At 39.2% G+C, this 22,982-nt stretch overlaps 1 protein-coding gene across 3 annotated transcripts in view; it reads left to right on the plus strand.

Moving 5' to 3' along the window:
• The first annotated feature begins 6,981 nt into the window (after window positions 1–6,981).
• LOC126470037 (steroid receptor RNA activator 1) overlaps window positions 6,982–22,982 on the plus strand; it is a 59,263-nt gene continuing 43,262 nt past the window's right edge. Inside the window, exons 1-2 of one of the 3 annotated variants that reach the window (XM_050097529.1) lie at window positions 6,982–7,172; window positions 15,955–16,265. In XM_050097529.1, coding sequence (XP_049953486.1) covers window positions 7,148–7,172; window positions 15,955–16,265 — 336 coding nt within the window. In that variant the 5' untranslated portion in view covers window positions 6,982–7,147. The other 2 variants (XM_050097530.1, XM_050097528.1) reach the window with 2 other exon arrangements.

Below are 22,982 nucleotides of genomic sequence, written 5' to 3' on the forward strand. Positions count from 1 at the left end.
CACGGGGTACATACACTGAGGTAACAAAAGACGTAGAATATCTCCTAATATCGTGTTGGACATCCTTTTGCTCAGCATAGTGCAGCATCTCGCATGGTGTGGACTCAAAATATCATTGGAAGTCCCACGCAGAAAAACTGAGCCATGCTGCCCACAATTGTGAATGTGTTGCCAGTACAGGATTATGTGCACAAATTGACCTCTTGATCATGTTGGGCGATCTAGATGATCAAATCATTCGCTTGAACTGTCCAGAATGTTCTTCAAACCAAACGCGAACAACTGAAGTTTGAAAGTATAATGAAATCTAGACCGTTAGCTGCTGACAGGCATTGATAAATATCAATGGGGACAGTTGAAAAATGTATGCCTCGACTCAAACCTGGGACCTCCTGTTTATATGGCAGACGTTCTATCCAACTGAGCCCCCGCAGACATAGACGATAGAGCACACATACCAGCTTCAACTGATGTTTGGTGACATGGCGCATTGTCATCCATAAAAATTCCATCATTGTTTGGGAACATAAAATCCATGAATGGCTGCAGATAGTCTCCAAGTAGTCGAGCATAACCATTTCGTCAACGATCGGTTCAGCTGAACCAGAGGACCCATTCCATGTAAACACAGCTTACACGATTATGGAGCCAACACAATCTTGCACAGTGCCTTTTTAACACCTTGGGCCCATGGCTTCGTGGTCAGCGCCGGGTGTGAACCACATCATTAGCTCTTACCAATTGAAATCGGGACTCAAGTGATCAGGTACGGTTTCCCAGTCGTCCAAGGTCTGGCCGATTTGGTCACGAGTCCAAGAATGGCGCTGCAGGCGATATCATGCTATTATCAAAGCTACTGCATTGGTTGTCTGCTGTCATAGCCCATTAACTGCAGATTTCGCTGCACTGTGCTAACGAATACGTTCGTCGTAAACCCCACATTGATTTCTGCAGTTATTTCATGTAGTGTTGCTCGTCTGTTAGTACTGACAACTATATGCAAACGCTGCTGCTGTCGGTTATGCAGTAAAGGTCGTCAGCCACTGTGCTGTCCGTGGTGAGACGTAATGCCCGAAGTTTGGTATTCTCGACACACTCTTGGCATTGTGGAACGTGGAATATTGAATTTCCAAACGATTTCCGCAATGGAATGTCCTATGCGTCTAGCTCCAACTACGATCTCGTGTCAAAGTCTTTATATTCCCTCTATGCGGCCATAATCTCGTCGGAGCTCTGTATATGTATACATCACTATCCCATGACTTTTGTCATCTCAGTTTAAGTTAACTTACGATGTTAGCAGATGTTGACTCCTACAAAACTTTCTTCCCAAGAAACCTTGACGTGACACGACGCTCCGTTACGAGCCAGATTGAATACCAACATTTAAAATGCATGGTGGAGAATGTTTTCACGTGACGGCCAATGTGAATTTGCCTTAATACTCGTATTTCGCAAAGAAAGAATATGGATTTCGCATCATATTTTCCCATATTCGAAGTGCACTGCCAAGTCACTATGATAGTTACAGTCGTTCTCTGTTTCTGTACCATAGGGGCCATGCACCTCTTCTTAGTTAGTTAGTTGGCTGGCTGTGTGTTCCATCGATCAATTGCACGGTACGGTAGCTTTAATGATGTGAACGTGCCAAGTGCACAAGAAATGCACACATGAAACAAGGTTTATATATATATATATATATATATATATATATATATGATTAATATTTCTATTATTTACCCCATTCCCTTAAATGGCACAAATGCATATACTATATTTATAGATTTATTTATTCCTGTTCAAGAATTCATCTATGGTGTAGGAGGAGTTGTCAAGGAGATATGATTTCAGTTTATCTTTGAAGCTATTACTGCTGTCTGTCAGACATTTTATTTCATCTGGCAATTTGTCAAAAATTTTTATAGCAACATATTTTACCCCTTTCTGTGCCAAAGATAGGTTGAGTAAAGGATAGTGTAAGTCTTTCTTTTTTATGGTATTATAATCATGAATGCCACTGTTGTTTTTAAACTGGTCCATGTTATTGAGAACAAATTTCATTAGTGAGTACAGGTAATGTGAGGCTGTTGTAAGAATTCCCAATCTTTAAAAAGATGCCTACAAGATGTGTGACTACCAACCCCACACATTATTCTAACCACTTTCTTTTGAGAAGTGAATACTTTTTGTCTAAATGTTGAGTTACCCCAAAATATTATTCTGTATGACACCAGAGAGTGAAAGTATGCAAAGTATGTTAGCTTACTAATTTCTATATTCTCATAATTGGCAATTATTCTGATTGCAAAAGTTGCTAAACCTAGTCACTTTAGAAGATCAAAAATATGAATTTTCCAATTAAGATTCTCGTCTATATGTACCCTAAAAAACTTAGTATGCTCTACCCTGTCTACAGACTTCTGTTGATGAGTTATATTTATGGAAGGAACAGTACTTTTTGCAGCAGGAAAATGGATGTACTGTGTTTTCTCAAAGTTTAGAACAAGCCCATTTGCAGAAAACCAATTAATGACTTTATTTGTATCATTTTCAATTGGAGTTTCTTTTACTGGATTAATAATGATGCTTGTATTATCAGCAAAGTGTCAGATCAGATTCCTGTTTCAGATAGGAAGGGAGGTTATTCATCATATATATCAAGAACAGAAGGGGACCCATGATTGAAACCTGTGGAACACCTAATGTAATTTCACCCCAGTTAGTTGAAATGGCAAACATATTTAAATCACTTGACCCATAACCGGAAACTTTTTGCTTCCTGTTCTGTAGGTATGACTTAAATTACTCATATGCTACTTCATTTATACCATAGAATTGTAATTTCTGTAACATAATGTCATGTTTCACACAATCAAATGCTTTGGACAAGTCACAGAAAATTCCTATTTGTGACATTTTACTATTTAAAGACTATTATGTGGACAGTGGAATTGTATATTGCTGTCTCAGTGGAACAGCATTTCTGAAATCCAAACTGTGATTTACTAAGTATCCCATTGCTGTTGAGATGGCTTACCACTCTTGAGTACAATACTTTCTCGAAGATTTTTGAAAATGCTGTAAGCAAGGATACTGGCCGATAATTATTGACATCTGTGGTGTCCCCCTTACTGCAGAGAGGCCTGACAATGGCATATTTTAACCTGTCTGGGAAAATACCTGGAGTTAGTGATGCATTACATATGTGACTCAGAACATCAGCTATAACTGCTTCACAGTGCCTTAATATCTTATTATAGATGTCATCTACTCCAACAGAACATTTCTTTTTCAAAGATTTAATAATTTTACTTATTTCACAAGAGGTTGTTAGGTGAAACTTATTCCTTTTTTTTTTTTTTTTTTTTTCAAAACAGACACTTCCATGTACTGCCTGGCTTTTTCTTTTGACTGTTCTCACCAATTTTTTCTCCTACACTTAAAAGAAATAGTTATTAAATACATTAGCTACTTGTGTACTGTTGGTTAGGATGGTCTCGTTCTCTTTAACAGTAATACTACCTACCCCAGTGGTTACTTTTCCTGTCTCCCTTCTAACAACATTCCATACTGATTTTATTTTATTGACAGAGTTGTTAACTTCTTCTCTAACATACATATTTATTGATTTCCTTACAACTTTTTTCAGCATGTTACAATAATTTTTATAGTGTAAAACTACTTCTGGATCTTTACTAGTTCTTGCTGTCTCATACAGTTTTCTTTTTCTTTCTGAAGTCACTTTAATACCTGTAGTAATCCAAGGTTTCTTTGAAAAGTGTGTGGTGTTACATTTTGTAATTTTCTTTGGGAAACAATGTTCAAAAAGGGATATAAATTTATCAAGAAATATGTTGCATTTATCATTAGCATTTGGCTCATTATATACACCTCCCCAACTAACATTTCTTGAGGTTCGCCGATGACATTGTAATTCTGTCAGAGACAGCAAAGGACTTGGAAGAGCAGTTGAATGGAATGGATAGTGTCTTGAAGGGAGGATATAAGATGAACATCAACAAAAGCAAAACGAGTATAATGGAATGTAGTCGAATTAAGTTGGGTGATGTTGAGGGCATTAGATTAGGAAATAAGACACTTAAAGTAGTAAAGGAGTTTTGCTATTTGGGGAGCAAAATAACTGATGATGGTCGAAGTAGAGAGGATATAAAATGTAGACTGGTAATGGGAAGGAAAGCGTTTCTGAAGAAGAGAAATTTGTTAACATCGAGTATAGATTTAAGTGTCAGGATGTCGTTTCTGAAAGTATTTGTATGGCGTGTAGCCATGTATGGAAGTGAAATATGGACGATAAATAGTTTAGACAAGAAGAGAATAGAAGCTTTCGAAATGTGGTGCTACAGAAGAATGCTGAAGATTAGATGGGTAGATCACATAACTAATGAGGAGGTGTTGAATAGGATTGGGGAGAAGAGAAGTTTGTGGCACAACTTGACAAGAAGAAGGGATCGGTTGGTAGGACATGTTCTGAGGCATCAAGGGATCGTCAATTTAGTATTGGAGGGCAGCGTGGAGGGTAAAAATCGTAGAGGGAGACCTAGAGATGAATACACTAAGCAGATTCAGAAGGATGTAGGTTGCAGTAGGTACTGGGAGATGAAGAAGCTTGTGCAGAATAGAGTAGCATGGAGAGCTGCATCAAACCAGTCTCAGGACTGAAGACCACAACAACAACAGGCTTCCTCTGAAGTGCTCTATAGATACCGGCTGAGCGACCTCACACTTTTACTTAATGGTTTCTGACCTGTACACCCTGTTAGGTTTTGTAAGTTAATCAGTTGTGCATCATGGTCTGACAATCCATTTACCACAGGGAAAGCATGTGTTTGTTTTACATCCTCTTTCTGTACAAATACATTATCTATTAGTGTGCTACTGTCTTGAGCTATATGTGTAGGGAAAGTGATCACTGATTCCAAGTTATATGTTGTTAATAACACTTCTAGTTCACTTTTCCTACCTGAATTACATAGAAAATTTTACATTGAAATCACCACAGACAGCATATAGGGAGTCAAATCTTTTTATGAGCAGCTCCCAGCCTCCTAATGGGGACCTGTACATTGTTGCTAATATCAATACTACATTATCTAGGTGAAGTTCACATGCACGAACCTCAAAGTGCTGATCAACACAAAATTTGCTTACTTCTACAGTTTTGCATTTACACCCTTGTTTTATGAAAATGGCAACTCCTCCTTTATCCATCCTAGATCTACAAGTGTAAGATGCTAAATTATACCCACTTATACTGACACTATGCATGCCCACAGTTACATGGTGTTCAGACAGACAGAGTATATTAATCTCACATTCTTATTTCTGAGATCATCTAAACACACTAATAGTTCATCTACTTTATTTTTTATTCCCCTGATATTTTGATGAAGCAAGTTTATACTGCCCTTAGCTTTACCCCTATTTACTGTACATGAAGTTTCTTTTATTATATTTATCTTGATTGTCATCTGTCTGGACTTTGGCTTTAACCTAAAAAAACCTGTCTACCTGGACCCATTAACCACAGGGATCACCCCATACAGTTTCTGCTAGTAGAGCACCTAACTTATTTTTCCTCATCCTACTCAGGTGTAGGCCATGTGTAGTGTATCCCCACCTACCAATAGCATTTACTGGAACAACACTTATGTGAGATTTTGCTGGTGTCTGGAGCATCCTGTTCAGCTCAGTGTTAACATGCCTTACAGCAGTGCTTACCCAGGGCTGATCATGGCACTGAAAGACCTGCACAAACCCCACATTTGTGTGCTCAGTTTCTGCTCCTATTTTATCCAGGTCATTCCTAATACATAGCCAGGCTGTTTCCTGCTCCCCCAACTATAATTAACTGATCTTCCTTCTTAAAGTCCCTGCATAGCTGACCTAAATTTTCTGTCACCTGGCTAAGGCTAGCACTTGGTTCCACAAAACTTGTGACCTGCTACCCAGCACCTAATATCTCCTAAAGCTACTGGCCCACGTCCCTCCCATGACTGCTGCCTATAAGCAGAATTATTCTTTTCCTATTCTGGTTTGATCCCAACCTGTCTTTTTTCTTTAAGCTAATATTCTGCTTGAACCTACTTTCAACTACATCTGGATGAGGTCCTTCCTCTACTTCAGATAGCAAGCCAAACTGATTTACTAATTGAATTTCTGGAGTTTTTCAAGTGTTTCCCTTTTTCGGCCTTTGCTTGCTACCTTTTCCCATTTCCCAGTCTGTTTTTCCTACCTTAATCTACATAATTCCAAGTTCGTGTTTTCTAATTCAGCCTTAAGGGCACAAATTTTTGCCTCCTGTTCAGCGATTTTTCTGTCCTGTCCACATAATCTACACTGCCATGGAAGAGCCTCATTTTCTACCCTCCTTTCCTCGCCGCTACATTCACCCCAATGACACCATAACTTACAGTCTACACAGAACACCCCCTCTTTCAAATTTCTACGGCAACCACCACATTTGCCACACATGGTTTGATAGACAAACTTAACACAAAAGTAGAGAATAAGTTGGCACAAGACCACAGTAGTTTCGTAATCTGTAGTCTACTAACCCGTCAATAAACAGTAATGTAAACAAACTTTTAAACTTACTTCCGAAAGTTTTAATTACCTAAACTCTGTATGACCGACACGAATTAATTTGACTTTGAAGCGGTAACTCTAGTCAAAAACGAAAATCTACACTCGCACGAAATTTACGTCTAAAAAACGTAAACAAAACTGGCGACTACCGGCCTTTTACGAAATACTTCCTTTTCGATCTAAATACGGCCAGAAAAGCGAAACCTTCAATAGACAGCCTAGAGAAGACACTAGTCTAAAATGTAATATTAACTAAATTAGCTCTTATTACAATATTAATCACTTAACTTAGCGAGAGCGTCCTTGCTGTCATGTATGTATCCAATCGCCACAACATACGTCATACAGCCTGCCTTTGGCAAAGGGCACATATTATTTTGACAACTGCGACGTAATATCTTAGCAAGATTCGAATGTTAGTAGTGGATTAGTGGTGAAAAGCGCGTGGGCTCTGGGCTGTGAGCTGCCCGTAACAATAGTCTGAAATGATAATCGCGTTAAAAAAAGTTTAAATTGTAAACTTGAGAGAGGATATAAAAACATGAACAGTAGCACTGTACCAAAAGGTATAACATGTCATGTGACACTTATGTGACAATTGCTAAAGGATAACTAAGTAGTGTCGTTGTGCTTTTAGATTTAATTTCAGACGCTTTCAGTATTTTGCTGGAGAACGCATGGTTTCAAAAAGTTAGTTTGACCAAGTCCTTCCATGACTGCAGTGGCTAAAGGAGAGACATATGGCATGTAATTTTTAGAAGTGTGTATTCAATGAGTCAAGGATGTGTTTAAGAGCGAGTAACGTACTATAGAGACAAGATTTTATTTTTCCGAAAACTCATGTTATAGTTTCCAACTTACGCTTTCGAATCCATAACATGCCCCACATATTCGTTAATCACTGTCTGATGACGTGCTAAGAATGATCATTTAGTGAGCACTGACAGTAATTTTTAATGTATGATCTTTCATGATTTGTTGTCCTTCGTTTTTCTTACAACGCACACACAGTTAGCGCTTGCTGGTTTTGGAATACCCGTGAAGGAATTAGTTGTTTGACGGCCCTAATTGCCAGATAATTTCCTCGTAATGTATTGGAATAAGGTGACATGAGTCACAATTTGAACAAGTAATTTCACATTGTTAGCCCTTGTAACTCCCTTATGCCATAAGATAAATTTTATACCAGATATTTTTTCAGTGTCGTGGGGAAAGTCTCTAGTCTTGAAGCTTAGTGGGTTTTGTGATAGTGCTTGTATTATAAGTTACGTGATAGAGCAGATTTTTTTGAAGTGCTATTGTGTGTGTATGTGTGTGCGCGAAAATTGCTTTTTGCGTTACTGAAAGAAGTGCTCTTGTAGATCTGTAGTATGTCTCTGTATGATATTTTTTTCTCTTTTTAAATATAATTGAAATGGTCTTTATTGTATTGTGAATATTCTTTTCGTTCCTGTGACGACAATGTACAAGAGCACTTTATTTGCATAGTGAGCCAGTTGTTTGATTACATCACTGTGTGTGACAGTGGAAACAGTGTCTTGATGGAATGTCGTATCATTCTACATAGAGCACACTTGAATGTGCATGTCCAGTATTCTTTCATCTAAAATTACTTCCATATGTTCCCCTTTTTGTTTATTGTTGACTTCCTTGCATCTTCATATGTTAGTTTATAAATAAAATGAACTAAGTACAATATACTGTGGCAGTTTCCTGGGAGCACAGGATTCTGAAGCCAGATGAGCAGGGACCTGTACAGATTGTACCCCTTGCCAACCTTAGCTAGCTGACAGTACAAGCATGCCATATCAGTATAGCATTGCAGTACACATTCCTCATACAATGTTGATTCCAGTGAGTTGCTTGCCCTCTGTACAAGGAGACAGTGTATCTGCCTAATGCGCATCTCTCTTAACATTATTTTAAATATGGTGATGGATGGTTGGTTGCCAGTTATGATCAATATGTGAACTAGTCACAGAAACTGGTTTCCTCTTTTTTTGGTTTTATTGTGATGATACAGAAAAATAATGTGATTTAATTACATCCTGGTTTTTGTCATAATATTCCTCATATAGAATTGTGAACCCACATCTTCATGTAATTTGAAATCGAATGCATCCACTCAACCATCCTCACTTTATATTGCTTACTGTCCACTCATCTTACCATTTTGTGGTGACTATATTCTTTATTACTGTCACTGGGTTGGTGTATGGGGGGTGAAACTAAATAATGTTGTTGTTGAAGCCAGCTTCTTTGGGAAGGTTATCACCTTTCTCATTGAATTATGCATTATACTGAACTCTTATCCACAGAAACTTTACTCTTTTTATCCTTGCTACAAGATTCTTCCACCACCTGACCAATATTTGCGATGTATCTCTTTGAAGTGTTGTTCTAGTTGTGGTTCTAAAGTGTTCTGATAATGAATTATTGTGTGTAATACAACTCAACCTCCTAAGTTTCCTCCTATAATTTTGATGGTGTAGTTCAGTATGTGAACCAACAATGTATTCTTTAAAGTTTGATGTCATATGTTACGTAGATGGTGTATGCAGTGATTTTGTTTTTATGTTTCAATTGTAGATGTCATTAGTGTGTTTTGTTTGCAATGGGTCATTTAGTTATAGTGAGTTGTGCCTTAGATTGCGTTGTTCCTTAGACTTCCTTGGATCTATTGGAAATAGTGATGCAGTGAGGGATGATAATGAGTTAGATTGCACATTGAAGATGATAATAAAGCAGTTTTCTTTGACTAGTGGTGTCGAACAGATTCGTGTGTAGCATAGGTGTAAATGTAGCTGGAGTTCTAGGTTAGCTTGGAACTGGAAAGTACTACAGCATATTAATGTTTTTGAAGCAGCAAATGTAGTGACACTACCTTTTTTTACATTTTTCATTCCACTTTTAAGTTCCTGATAAAACACTAATTTTCCCACTTTGGTATGATATTTTCAAATTACTGAATTTGAAAGTTGTTATTCGTCACTCATTACAACAGCAAACAAATGTAAAAGCACACAAAAATTTAACTCCAGAAATAGAATGAAACCAATGGGACAAACATGGGAAATAGTGCGGTTTTCGATGGAGACAAACTAAGTATATGACAATAAGAATGATGAAGTCATTTCAAAACGGATATTAACCCAAAAAACATACTCTCAGAATTTTCAACATTCATCACAACCAGAAAATGTAAAAACAAAAAAGCCCTTGGCATCATCAATTTTGCTTGGCATATATACTGAGGTGACAAAAATCTTGGCCTACCACCTCATACCATGTCGGACCTCATTTTGCCAGGTGTAGTGCAGCAGCTTGATATGGTGTGGGCTCAACAACTTATTGGACGTCCCCTGCAGAAATGTGCCATGCTGCCTCGGTAGCAATACATAATTGTGAAAGTCTTGCCAGTGCAAGATTTTGTGCACTAATTGAGCTCTGTTATGTTCATAAATGTTTGATGGCATTCATGTCAGGCAATCTGGATGGCCAAACCATGTACTCAAATTGTCCAGAATGTTCTTCAAACCAGTCACCAACAATTGTGGCCCGATGACATGGCTCATTGTCATCTATAAAAATTCCATTTTTTGGTTGGGAACAGGTAGCCAAACGTACAGAAGACCCAGTTCATTCATTGTAAATCCAGCCCACACCGTTATGAAGCCAACACCAGTTTGCATTGTGCCATGTTGAAACTAGGGTCCATGGCTTCAGGGGACTGTGTCACACTCGAACCCTATCATCAGCTCTTAACTACTGAAATTGGGACTTGTCTGACCAGGCCACAGTTTTGCAGTTATCTAGGGTCCAACTGATGTGGTCATGAGCTCAGGAGAGGCACTGCAGACAATATTGTGCTGTTAGAAAAGGCACTTGTGTCGGTTGTCTGCTGCTGTGGCCCATTAATGCCAAATTTCACCACACTGCCATAATGGATATGTTCGTCGTATGTCCCACAATGATTTCTGTGGTTACTTCATGCAGTGTTGCTTGTCTGTTACCACTGACAACTCTATGCAAATGCCATTGCTCTCTGTCATTAAGCGATGGCCATCGGCCACTCTGTTGCCTGTGGTGAGAGGTATTTGCCTGAAATTTGACATTCTCAGCATACTCTTGACACTGTGGTTCATGGAATATTGAATTCCTTAACAGTTTCCGAAATGGAATGTCAACTGCATCTAGGCCTAGCTCGAACTACTATTTTCACATGAATCACCTGAGTACAAATGACAGCTATGCCAATGCTCTACCCTATTATACCTTGTGTACACAATATTACCATCATCTGTATATGTGCATATTGCTATCCCATGACTTTTGTCACCTCAGTGTATAGCTCAAAGAAAGGTGACAATACCAGTAAACTTCACACAACTCAAAGATCTGGTACTTCAAATATCATGTGACCAATATAACTCAAATGAAACCCTCAATACCAGGAGCCCACATGCAACACAAAAAACCAGTACCGCAAATTTCACTTGACGTACATAGCTTATACAAAGCCCTCGGTACCATGAAAAATTCCGATACTGCAGATTTCACTTGACCTATATGGCAGCTAAAATGAAGCCCTCAGTACCAAAAACCAACACATGCAAACTGTCAAAACCATTATCCAAACCTTCACTTTCCCTACCTAAAACGAAGTGCACAATACAACAAACCAAAATTCACGTAACTATATAAAAAAATAACCTAACCAATGGTAGTAAACCAATATCCATGATACTTACCTACCAAAATCTAACAGACTTACCAAACACTAAAAAGAAGAACCCTGAAATTCATGAAAATTTAGATCACCACCTATTTCAATATATACATGCAACTATAAACACACATGCCATACATTCTACAAATAAACCATATACTTGTCAACCAAAGCCACTTTCAACACACACACTCCTGTGTTAAAAACAACACAAAATCGTCCACAGTAAGTGCAAATAATTGTAGTTACTTGATTTTAAACAAAGACACCCACTGCAACAAGCAATGGCTGACTTGTAAATATCTCTCACGTATCCATGACAGACAAAAGAAGGAAGGGAATAATAAATCCCCCCCCCCCCCCCCCCAACCTACTGCAATAATAATCACAAACACAAATCCATCAGTCACAATATGCAGAATTAAAGTAACTCACAAGCAATCTGGAACTAACTATTTCATCAACAACCTGACATACTCAATTCAGTGTCAAATGTCTCATTCTCATAACTAAGAAACAACTTCGAAAATAAACATTGAGCTCGAGAGTGCCACCAAATGACACAACAAACTGTGACCCAACTCAACAACACTGCACCAGTGTGACATAGCGCAAGCCAACACAGTTACATTTTGGGTCAAAGTGTGGTGAAATTGCAACTTTCTGTGGACCTTTCAAGCTTTTAACATGTTTGAGGGTGTTAACAAGAACAACATTGCCACTCAGACCCTTCTTATTCTTGTCAAGGTTTCATTAGGTCGGTCTCTCTCTCTCTCTCTCTCTCTCTCTCTCTCTCTCTCTCTCTCTCTCTCTTTTAGTGACGACATCCATCGACAGTTTCTTGAGAATCCTATCTCCACCATGTTAGTGATGTCATTGGTGTACTGCATTGTGTAGCATTGTTTACTAATTTCACTTTGGGAACCATGGTGTAGGTATCCAATGAACTGCGCTAATTTTCTTCTTTGTGATTCAAAAAGACACAAATTAAGCTGATATTAGGCTGCTGGCCTACATATAATAAACTGGAATTGTTTCAGAGAGATGTTTATACTGGCACTTGAATGTTGGTAGTTTAATAAAAGAGAATATTTTTAGACAAAAATATAGTGCCATGTAACTATTGTCTAAATAAGGATATTTATGCATGGTCTAAATTGTTGTAGATGTTTAATGCATCTATTAATAACTAAGTTTGGTTAGTAGGAAAATTGTTGAAGTTAATTTCTATGTGCAGCAACATTTCTTTTTCTCCGAACAGCATACCATTTTTTTGTGTTGATCTCATAGCTCCCAAACCAAAGCAGACAGTAGTCCATCAAATTTTTCCAAAAGTGCGTGGTTTGCCATATTATGTGAGTTACATTCTGGATGTCATTTATTATTGATGTTTTTGTCAATAACAAAGCTGGGGTATGTTCACCCCCACCAAAAAATCTATCATTAATCAAAATACATAAATGAGTTTATTACAAGTATATATTTAGTTCAAAAGTGTGGTATCTATCTCAGTTGTGATTCATATATCATACCCATACACAATAATACATTACACAAAATTTGTCATCTTCAAACATCCTATGATTCTGGATAACAAATCAACTGTGAAATGAAATGAAATGAAATGAAATGTCGTGTGGCTAGTGCTTCCCGACGGGTAGACCAGTCTCCTGGTGCAAGTCTTTTGAGTTGACGCCACTTCGGCGACTTGCACGTCGATGATGGTGGTGGTGGTGGTGATGGTGGTGGTGATGGTGATGGTGGTGGTGATGGTGGTGGTGATGGTGGTGGTGATGGTGGTGGTGATGGTGGTGGTGATGGTGGTGGTGATGATGATGATGATGATGATGATGATGATGATGATATGATGATGAGGAGGAGGAGGAGGAGGAGAGCACAACACCCAGTTCCTAAGTGGAGAAAATCTCTTACCCAGCCGGGAATCGAACCTGGGCCCCGTTGCATGGCATTCCGTCGTGCTGGCACTCAGCTATTGGGGAGGATGGTTGTCAAATGGAATTACTGTAGAGTTGGTTGTTTTTATACTAGGGCAAATTTCAAAGAGGAGTCTTTTGACTCTAGCCATAGTTGAAGTCAGTATACTCTGTTTCTAACAATGCTTGTCAGCAGTGTAGATGTAAAAGTCACTCATACTTTATGTATGTATTGTGGAGTTTGTACTTTCATTTCCAAGTCACTTACGTAAATGATACACAGTAATGGATTTAATGTAGTTCCTTATGGCAGTACCATATTGAAGATTCTCAATCCTGATTGATAATTCTTATATTTAATAAATATTTTACAGTTTGAAGTCACCATGTTAGACTTAATGAGGAACAACAGTGTGCAAGGTATTGACTGGATATATAACTTGTGATAAGACTTCATCAGCAGAGAGTAATACTAGAAAGAAAAGGATATTCATTCAATGGGCTCACCAAATGTTGAAGAGAATATTGAGTGAAAGGAACAAGTGGTATAATTAGTCAGACGGTAATACACACCGATTATTTGTAAGTTTATCCAACTGTACCACCATTAAAACAACACTAATCAGTTCTCAACACTTTCTCTTGGAATTCCTGAAAATCCTTGTGTTGCTCATGCACACTAAACTGACTGGTTAAAACTGTAGCACTACTCCTGTAAATGTCTTTGAATTCTGTCTTCAGACCATCTCTATGACAATACCAAAACCTACATGAACAGTATGCAGGAGTTGGATGGTTCTTCCTTTGCAGGTGCTGTGCACGTTCCCACAAGCTTTTGAACAACCCAGTCTTATGAATACTGCAAATAGTAGTTTCTGTACAAAACTTCCTGTCAGAATAAAACTGTGTGTCAGACCAGGACTTGAACCTGGGACGTTGTCTTTAACAGGTAGGTGCTCTGTCACCTGAGCTACCAAACTGCAACTCAAGACCCATCCTCACAGCTTTGTTTCTGCTGGTACCTCATCATCTACCTTACAAATTTACAGAAGTATTCCTGAAAAACTGCCAGGAAGTTTTGTATGAGGCATACTCTGCTGCAGAATGAAAATTCATTCTGGAAACCACACTTGGGGTCAGTGTATTTTTCTGGATACCAGACCACATAGGAATTTGGGGAAACTTATTAGCAGATGTAATAATACCATCTCAGGTAAACACTGATGTCCAATTTGCCATCCCACAATGGGTTGTGTCTCAACTGTTTACCTACAGAGTCATGTCAGTTTGATGAAGTGTTACCGGAAGTAATGGACAGTAAGCTGCAGTTGCTGAAGCTAACCTCTTCTGTGTACATGTCTATCTTCAGTCACTCAAGTGAGATGAGGTTTTACCAAACCAATTCCATTTTTGTATTGGTTTACACTGTAGTAAGAGTGCTGAAGTACTGCCAAAGACCTGTCTCCTTCCTTAAAAATTTGTTATTTCAAAGAAAATCAATCAAGAACATGGAATTAAAAAAAAAGTTTTTGTGAACATTGATAATAATGTGAGCTGGGTGTTGCATATTTCATATTTTCTCCAAATGTCCAATTTGTGGCATCTTGCTATGGGTAATATCAAATTTTAGAGATGAAAGTGATAGAAAGTTGGCCATTTTGCTGCTTTCCATTCCTTTCTGTTTTATGTTATTGCATGGCAGCTTTTCAGTGAGTAAGATACTGTCTGTGTTGTCTAGAAGTTAGTGTCACAGCCTACAGATGTGGAGAACCTGAGTTTGGTTCTGATTACCTCAGATTTTTCTTTGATGGGAAGATATGGAACAGTGGCCATTCAGTCTTGTGAGACCAAATGAAAAGGTGATTGAATAGATAACAGCTGAATTGACATGACAGTCACCAAAATTGCCTCAAAATGAAAGATTTTCACCAGTCTGGGAGCCACATGGTGATTACTTGCCTCTTCAGCCGGGGTCACTAAAATACGCTTCTATGGTGGTACTTGATTCAGAGGTTATTGGTTTTAACCCTGATTGGGTGAAAAAATTTTGATTGGCAGAGTGTAGACAGCAAAGGTAGGAGAAGTGGGGGGTATAAAATTTCTGCAAATGGATGTCGTGGTTTATATTCCAAACCTCTCCACAGTGTCTATGGATTTAGGGCACATGACTTTGTTGATAGTGGTGACGTTAAGCTCACTAGCCCCATTGCTATTAACTTACATGAATGCAAAACATTTACAGTTAAGACTCCTAGTACTCAAACTGCCCAAGTGCATCTACTAAAAAGGACTTATTTCGTGCTATTATCCTCAAGATCAGAGGGAGGGGAGAGGAATGAGGGAGTGAAAGGAAGGGGGGGGGGGGGGGGAGAGAATGAATGAGTGAGTGAATGAGTGAGTTAGTGAGTTAGTTAGGTAGTTAGTTCATTGCTCAGAAATACATAATATGGTCATCCTCAAGCTTATTCGTGATGGCTCTCTAGAGATGTTTGTCTCTCAATAACAGCTTTTAAGTGTGTGTGTGTGTGTGTGTGTGTGTGTGTGTGTGCGCGCGTGTTTAAATGGTTGATAATGCTGTAATATACAGAGTGAATTTGTTGAACTAGAGTGCAAGTTTGCTTTCAGACTGAATCATATGTGTTTGTGAAATTGTATTCACTATGGCTATTATTTTTTCATCTACAGTTGCCACTCCTGGTTGGAATGATCCACCACAGCTTTCGTATGACCCATCAAGGCCTCAACAAACAGCATCAGGAAGAGCTAAACTGACAAAGAGGGTGGCATTCCCAATACAAGGAGCAGAGCAGACATCATCACAGAGAGTTCAGACAGTACTTCCTCCTTTGTCAGCTCCACCTGTTAGCTCTGTTACGTTGGACAAAAGTAAAGAAACTGAGGCTTGCAGGCCTGAAGAATTAAGTATTTCAAATGAACAGTGTTCAAAGGTGGTCAGAAACCTCTCTGAATGCCTGGACCGCAGTGGTTGTGACAGGGTTAGTTCACTTAGCTGTTATTGGGCTTCAAAAATAGGCTTAGTGTAACATTTATGATAGTGCTTATGGGTCATTGCTTTATAGTGCCAGCTTATATTTTTGTGTAATTATTTAGTCTATAAATGACAATACATCATTAGCTACGAATTTTAAGTGTTGATTCTATTTAGTTCAGTCTTCTACTTTTATAAAACCGAATGAACATGTTAATTGAACAACCACCTTCAATCACAGGTGTGATTTTATTTCAGTTTATGATGCATTTTGAGCCCTGTGGGCTCATCTTGAGGTGTTTCAACAGTATACATCAATGTATGTGCATTTATACACTTATGGATTATGTGACAGAGTGGATACATGGTTTTCAGCATAGTATGAGTAAACATGTTTATGTGCACATATATACATAAGTGTAGTGTTTCAACAGTATACATCAATGTATGTGCATTTATACACTTATGGATTATGTGACAGAGTGGATACATGGTTTTCAGCATAGTATGAGTAAACATGTTTATGTGCACATATATACATAAGTGTATAAATGCACATAAACATGTTTCCTAATACTGTGCTTCAAAACCATGTATCCATTACTGGAAACATGAAGTTATTTTTCTATTTGTCTTAAGTTTGTAAATGGATATTTACAATCTGCCTCTTTGTAATATACCATTGTAATCTTACCACGACCAGAATTAAACTAAATCTGAGATTTAAACAAAAATTATATGGGCTGTTAAATCACCTGAAGATGAGTCGCCAGGTCTTGGAATGTATTGTGCACTGAAATAAAATCACGATTGTGGTTGAAGGCAGTTGTTCTTTATTTTATGAAAGTCACGGAAGAAATACTTAACAAAATACAGCTTAGTGTTTTAATATAAGGTTCACTATTGTGGGGAAGAAGGATCTTCGTGTTGAGTTGAATAACTTATAAAGTTAAACGGGTTCAAATATTTTTTTGGTAATAGCTATATTTCTCCTACACTCTTGTATTTGAATTTTCAACTTACCTGAAACCATGTCAGAATTTCTTGAGCAAGTAAAAACATTCGAAGTTCTTCAATTCAGCCTCAAATTTAATTAAAGTATCTTTCATTTCATTAAAATTCTTCAATTTCCTTTAGTGATCAAAAACTTTTTAATTTTTTTTTATTTAAACAGTTAACTATAGCAACCAAATTTATTTATAAATCAAAACGGGATACATAGATACTGTGAGCTGCAGTATTGGGATCTTAACACTGATTCATGCATTAATGTCAGCTTGAGTCCGAATGCATGTGACATCATAAATGTGCCTGTATTTATCCATTGTAATATGGTTATATAGTCTTTGATGCTAATAAGCTCATCTATGATGTACAAAATACATTGTTATTTATATGATTTTTATGTATGAATATATTAGTGTTGCAATGGTTGGACTCACTGTTCTGAGGATATTATGACTAAGACATTTCACAATAGAACATCATTCTTGTAGTAAAACTTGATGCATGATGTATCACTGTTCTACAAATGAGCCATCTTTATGTACAGAACATAGTACAAATCGATGATTGCTAGCCACCTTCCACTGTAAATGTGGGTTTTCGTGTCAGGAGTCTCTGAAGACATGTTCGGCTTGCCTTCGATGCATCTTTTCATTTAAACAGAGAGGCTGCATATTTAAGGGAATGTGATTCTGTCAAGAAAGAAAGGTATTCGGAAGGAAATGACTGTGGCCTATTGTAAGGGACCAACCCCAGCATTTGCCTAAACTGCAGATTGGAAACCACAGAAAACAACATTCACAGCTACTGGATGATAGATTCCAACCACCAAGTCTCTAGAATCCAGGGATTGCTAGCTCAGCACCTCAAGGCACAGAGCTACCCCAGTTGTTGAAGAATATGAAAAAGCTGGTTGTACGTTGTTTTCAAATAAAATAAAATGCATCACAGCAGAAGATCAAATTCTGATATTGCAAATTTATCCTTTGATTGTGGATGATTCATCAGTTGATAGTGCATGAATGCACACATTTTAAGATTTAATTGTGTAGGGAATTTGTGACCTCAGTTGTTATATTATTACAAGGGCGTAAATGGACTTAGGATGAAGACGGAGTGGGAGATGAAGGATACAGTCAGCTCAGATGAATTAAAGTAGCTTCTTGAAAAAAATCTTTTAGAAATGAATGAACTATAGACTTTGTTGTCATCTTGTACCCTTCTGTTCCCCACAAACACTTCCCCATCATTCCATATCAGAACCGATTTTCATAATTGGGCACTTCCCAGATGACCAGATTTGGATGAATAATGACAGAATTTTGAGCCAATTTTTTTAAAGAAATGAAACCATCACTTTTTGGTCAATATTGTTGTTGATCAACGAGATTTTTGGGTGACACAGGCAAATCCAAGTGTGGTTATATGGTCTGATTTTGATGTAATGTTATTTGCAATGATGATTACCACTCCACTGCCTGAAATATTTTGCCCCCTAAGTTCTAACAGTCTCCAAATGATGACTCCAGTGCTAACATTAAACTGTAACAGATGGGTGATTTGCCAATTATAGTCATACGGACATATTTTTAACTAATCATAACACTAGTGGAAATATTAAAATCAGTTTTTCTTTTTCGTTTTGCAATCTTATCTGTAATTAGAAGCTATCAGAACAGCATACAGCGCAAAAATAATAAATGGCAGCACATACATTAAATTAAACTGAAAGTAAGAACTGAAGAAGTGTGCAACTGCCTGCTGCACATCCTCATCTGAAAGGATTTATTGACCCTTCAAGGTGTATCTTAAGGGACTGAAGACATGATAATCGCATGAGGAGAGATCAGGACTAGAGGGGAGTGTGCTCCAATGTTCCCACTTGAGTTAGTGTAACTTACGCAGTGTGGGAATGTGCGTTATATGCTGCCCCATACACATTCTTCATTCTCCTGTGGATGTCTACCAGTATCTGTCCCTCACCAGCCAAGAAAAGAATAACAGCATGTTAACTGTGTTTGGATGTGTTTGTCGAAAAGACACGAATGCCAGACTAATCCCTTGCTGATATGTCGGTTCTTATATTCCTGTGTCGGAGTCATGCTACATTGCATATATGCCGCAGCAATGCCCCTGCACAGAAACTTTTTGATAACCTCTTATATCCATCAATTTGATTATATGGCATCTAAGTCACGTGTAATTTCGTTTAGGTTACGGGGGGTCCTGACCCCCTGGACCCCTCCTTTGGCTACGTCCTTGAGATAGTGCCCCACAATGATCTGAAACTCAGGGATATACTTTTAGGTTGTTTATTATTTCATATTTTATAAACACATTTTAAGGTAGTATTATATCATACTTTTGAGGAGTTTGACAATAACAAAATTTTTATCTGATGCTCAACTCTCTCCGTCCTGTGCCAGAGTAAGACTGAGATGGCAATAATGAACATCAATTTTTATCCTGCTGTCATAATCTGAGTGCTGCCGTATACCACCTGTAACAGGGTATTAATGACAGACTTCAGAAATACAGTGCTTTCCAAAAATGAAAGAAAAATTTTGAAGCAGCGGTAACTCAAGAAATAAATGCCATTAAAGTGGAATATATCACTAACACAGTAATACTATTCACAAAGACCACATGCTAATCAGTGATGCTTAAGTTCCTTTGCATTCTCTCTGCATATATGAGGCAAGGGGAATAAGACAGTGATTTGAGCTGTGTCAGTGATAGAAGACAGTCAACTAAGATGAAGTTGAGTCGTCATTTACCAGACAGACTGTAATTTGGGCTTTCGACAGATTGGAGCCACAGCAAACCAAAATAGAGGTGGCTAAGTGGTTAAATGTTTGCTTTTGAGTTGCTTGTAGACTGTAGATGTGATTTGAAACCGCAGATTCAGTGTCTTAGAAGTTTCAAGCGAGGCTCACTGTGTGTCAGAGATCCTGGCAAGAATCTGGATACAAGCATTCCAACAGCTCAGCCCAAATTGGGATTTCTTCCTAGGGATTTATATAAAATACAGTAGTTTGTTGATAGCAGCTGTATTGAAACAGTGGTATCTCCAAACATCTGGAGACGTTGCCCATTCAGTCGTGAGGCATGTCGCCCAGCCCAACACCTCAGCAATCCTGCAGTCAGCATCCTATCTCTACACCCCCAGGACACTCTCAACACTTTCGTGAGTACATGGATGGTGAGCACGATGCCCCAAGCCATCCTCTGACTGTATCTTTTCCCAGACTTGTCTACGACAGATTCCCTGCGGACAACGTAGCTTTGTCATAGGACATCTATTAAGGCTTTACAGATTTTTGTTTCTTTATTTTACACCACCTATTTCAGTTAACTCATGTTTGATCTCCACATCTGGGTTTGCTCTCCACCTTTCAAAATTTGTACAGAATTGTGGGCCATGGGGTGAACGTCACCCAGTACCCAACATGGGAACCAGTCCACATGGGGATTGTCAATTAACTGCATGGTGTTAGCTCCCTCTCCCCATCCGACTAAGCAGGGAATGCTCTATTTATGCCCAAGGTGTTACCTCCTCACACATATTGAGGAGTGGGTGCCTGTTGGTTTGGGGGCACTGGGCAGTGTCTATCAAGCTAGGTGGCCATTGCTCTGTGTGGGTGATGTCTGTGGGGAGATCACTTGTTTGGAGTAAGCAGTGTCAAGGCTGATGTCTAACACAGTGAAAAGACCAAAATTACCAGCTATTGGCCATGAGGCTATGACTGTCTCTTCAGACAGACCAGAATTCTTCTGTGTAGATCATAACGAGCTTAAGAACTTTCCCTACTTGGCCACACCATGAGAGAAAAGCAAAATCAAACTAATTACAAAAACTTACTTCTCTTAGTTCCTGGTTGCATCTTTACTGATGGAGTGCCCTGTTGACCTACCAAGCCAGTGTTCTTTGTGGAAAACACTGAAAATATTTTTTGAGAAATATCTTTCCTTATTAAAGTATGAAATGGTTCTGTTTTAATTAAAACAGTGAATCCTATCTCTTATAAGAAATCTTGCTAATGTACATGTTACTGTAACACCCAACAAGAACCTGAGTAATCTACAGGGTTTAATTTTTCAGTTGGACTTACCACTGCAGAAATTGAAGTAGTGAGGAGTCCACGTATCATGTACGTCGAGGCTAATCAGAGTATAAGGTTGACATCAGAGCAGTCATCCTCACTTTTGAGGGGGATGCACTTCCCGAGAAACTGAAAACTGTGGTCTTTCATTGTGACTTGAAGCCATATTTCCTATCATCGATGCGGTGTTTTAAATGCCAATAGCATGTGTTTCCCCAGTGTGTGAACAACTTGATTCGTGGAGAGTTTGGTCAACCACTTCATCCCCCCTGCGGGTCCGAGGGTTACAAAAGGCCCGAGGTATTCCTGCCTGTCGTAAGAGGCGACTAAAAGGAGTCCTCACCTTTTGGCTTTTATGTGATGGTCCCCGGTATGGTTTGACCTCCATTCTTCAAAATTTTCCCGAAGAGCGAGCCAATTGGGGAAGGGCACCTTACGTGGTGCGTCATGTCCATCTTGCATTGAGATCTTTAGCCAACTTTCTCGTTGTGGCATTGCAGTCCTGCTCATCCTTCATCTCTTGGGCGAGGACATCTTCTGGGGTGCGTTTTCATCCACCCACTATGCAGTGTCGTTTTCTGCACCGACGATGACCATGGAAATCTTTGCACCGCATATCCAGCACGGTAGCCAGTCCATTGTGGTACCATCTTGGTTGTAGCCCCCTGACTACACAGGGATCGCTCTCCTGATGACTGCGCCATTAACTCTCCACGTATGCCAGGTGGCCTTTGCTGTGGATGGGTGGCGCCCATGGGGAGGGACCCTGGTCAGAACAGGTGGCATTAGGGCACATGACGCACAATGAAGCGTACCAAGTCATCACTTGCCGGTGATCAAACTCCAGCAGTCTCTAAGCATTTGAAGTCTCAGTACAATGCAAGGAAGTATGATCATAAATCGTCCCCCTCCGTGGGCACACCATGGGAGGAACGCCAGGCTATGGATGGCAGCAAACCTTATTCACCTCGGTACCTCACATGTACGATAAGCAGGTTGCCACCGGTGCCTTCATCTTGGCATTCGAGGGTGACACATTACCCGAGTAGGTCAAGGTGATGGTCTACCACTGTGATGTCAAGCCCTATATCCCTCTCCCAATGCGGTACTTTCAGTGCAGGAAGTTCGGTCATAGGTCTTCCCACTGTACTTCCAGCATCACATGTCAAGATTGTGGGTGTCCATCCTATCTCAATACTCCATATGCCTTGCCTCCCATCTGTGTCAACTGTGGAGAGCATCATTCCCCTTGCTCACCAGACTGCACGATTTTACAGCGAGAAAGGAAAATCATGGAATACAAGACCCTGGACCAACTGACCTACATTTTGGCCAAGAGGAAATTTGAGCGCCTATGTCCTGTGGCTGTGACCTCCACTTATGCCTCCGCTACGAGAACAGTTGTACTCCCATCAGTTCTGCAAGTTTCAGTCGGCTCTCGATGAGTGCTTCCCTCCCTGTTACTCCCGTTCCACGTACCTCAGGAGCACTGTCTCCCCAACCATCGGGGACACCAGCCCCTACTTCTCAGCCGGAGAAGCGTAAGTCTTCTTTGGCTCATCTCGCTAGCAGGGGGTCCTTTGGGTCACTCCCTTCCCAGGTTTCTGCTAGTGGGA

The sequence above is a fragment of the Schistocerca serialis genome, chromosome 3 (assembly GCF_023864345.2).
Source record: "Schistocerca serialis cubense isolate TAMUIC-IGC-003099 chromosome 3, iqSchSeri2.2, whole genome shotgun sequence".
In the NCBI taxonomy this organism is placed as follows: Eukaryota; Metazoa; Arthropoda; class Insecta; order Orthoptera; family Acrididae; genus Schistocerca; species Schistocerca serialis.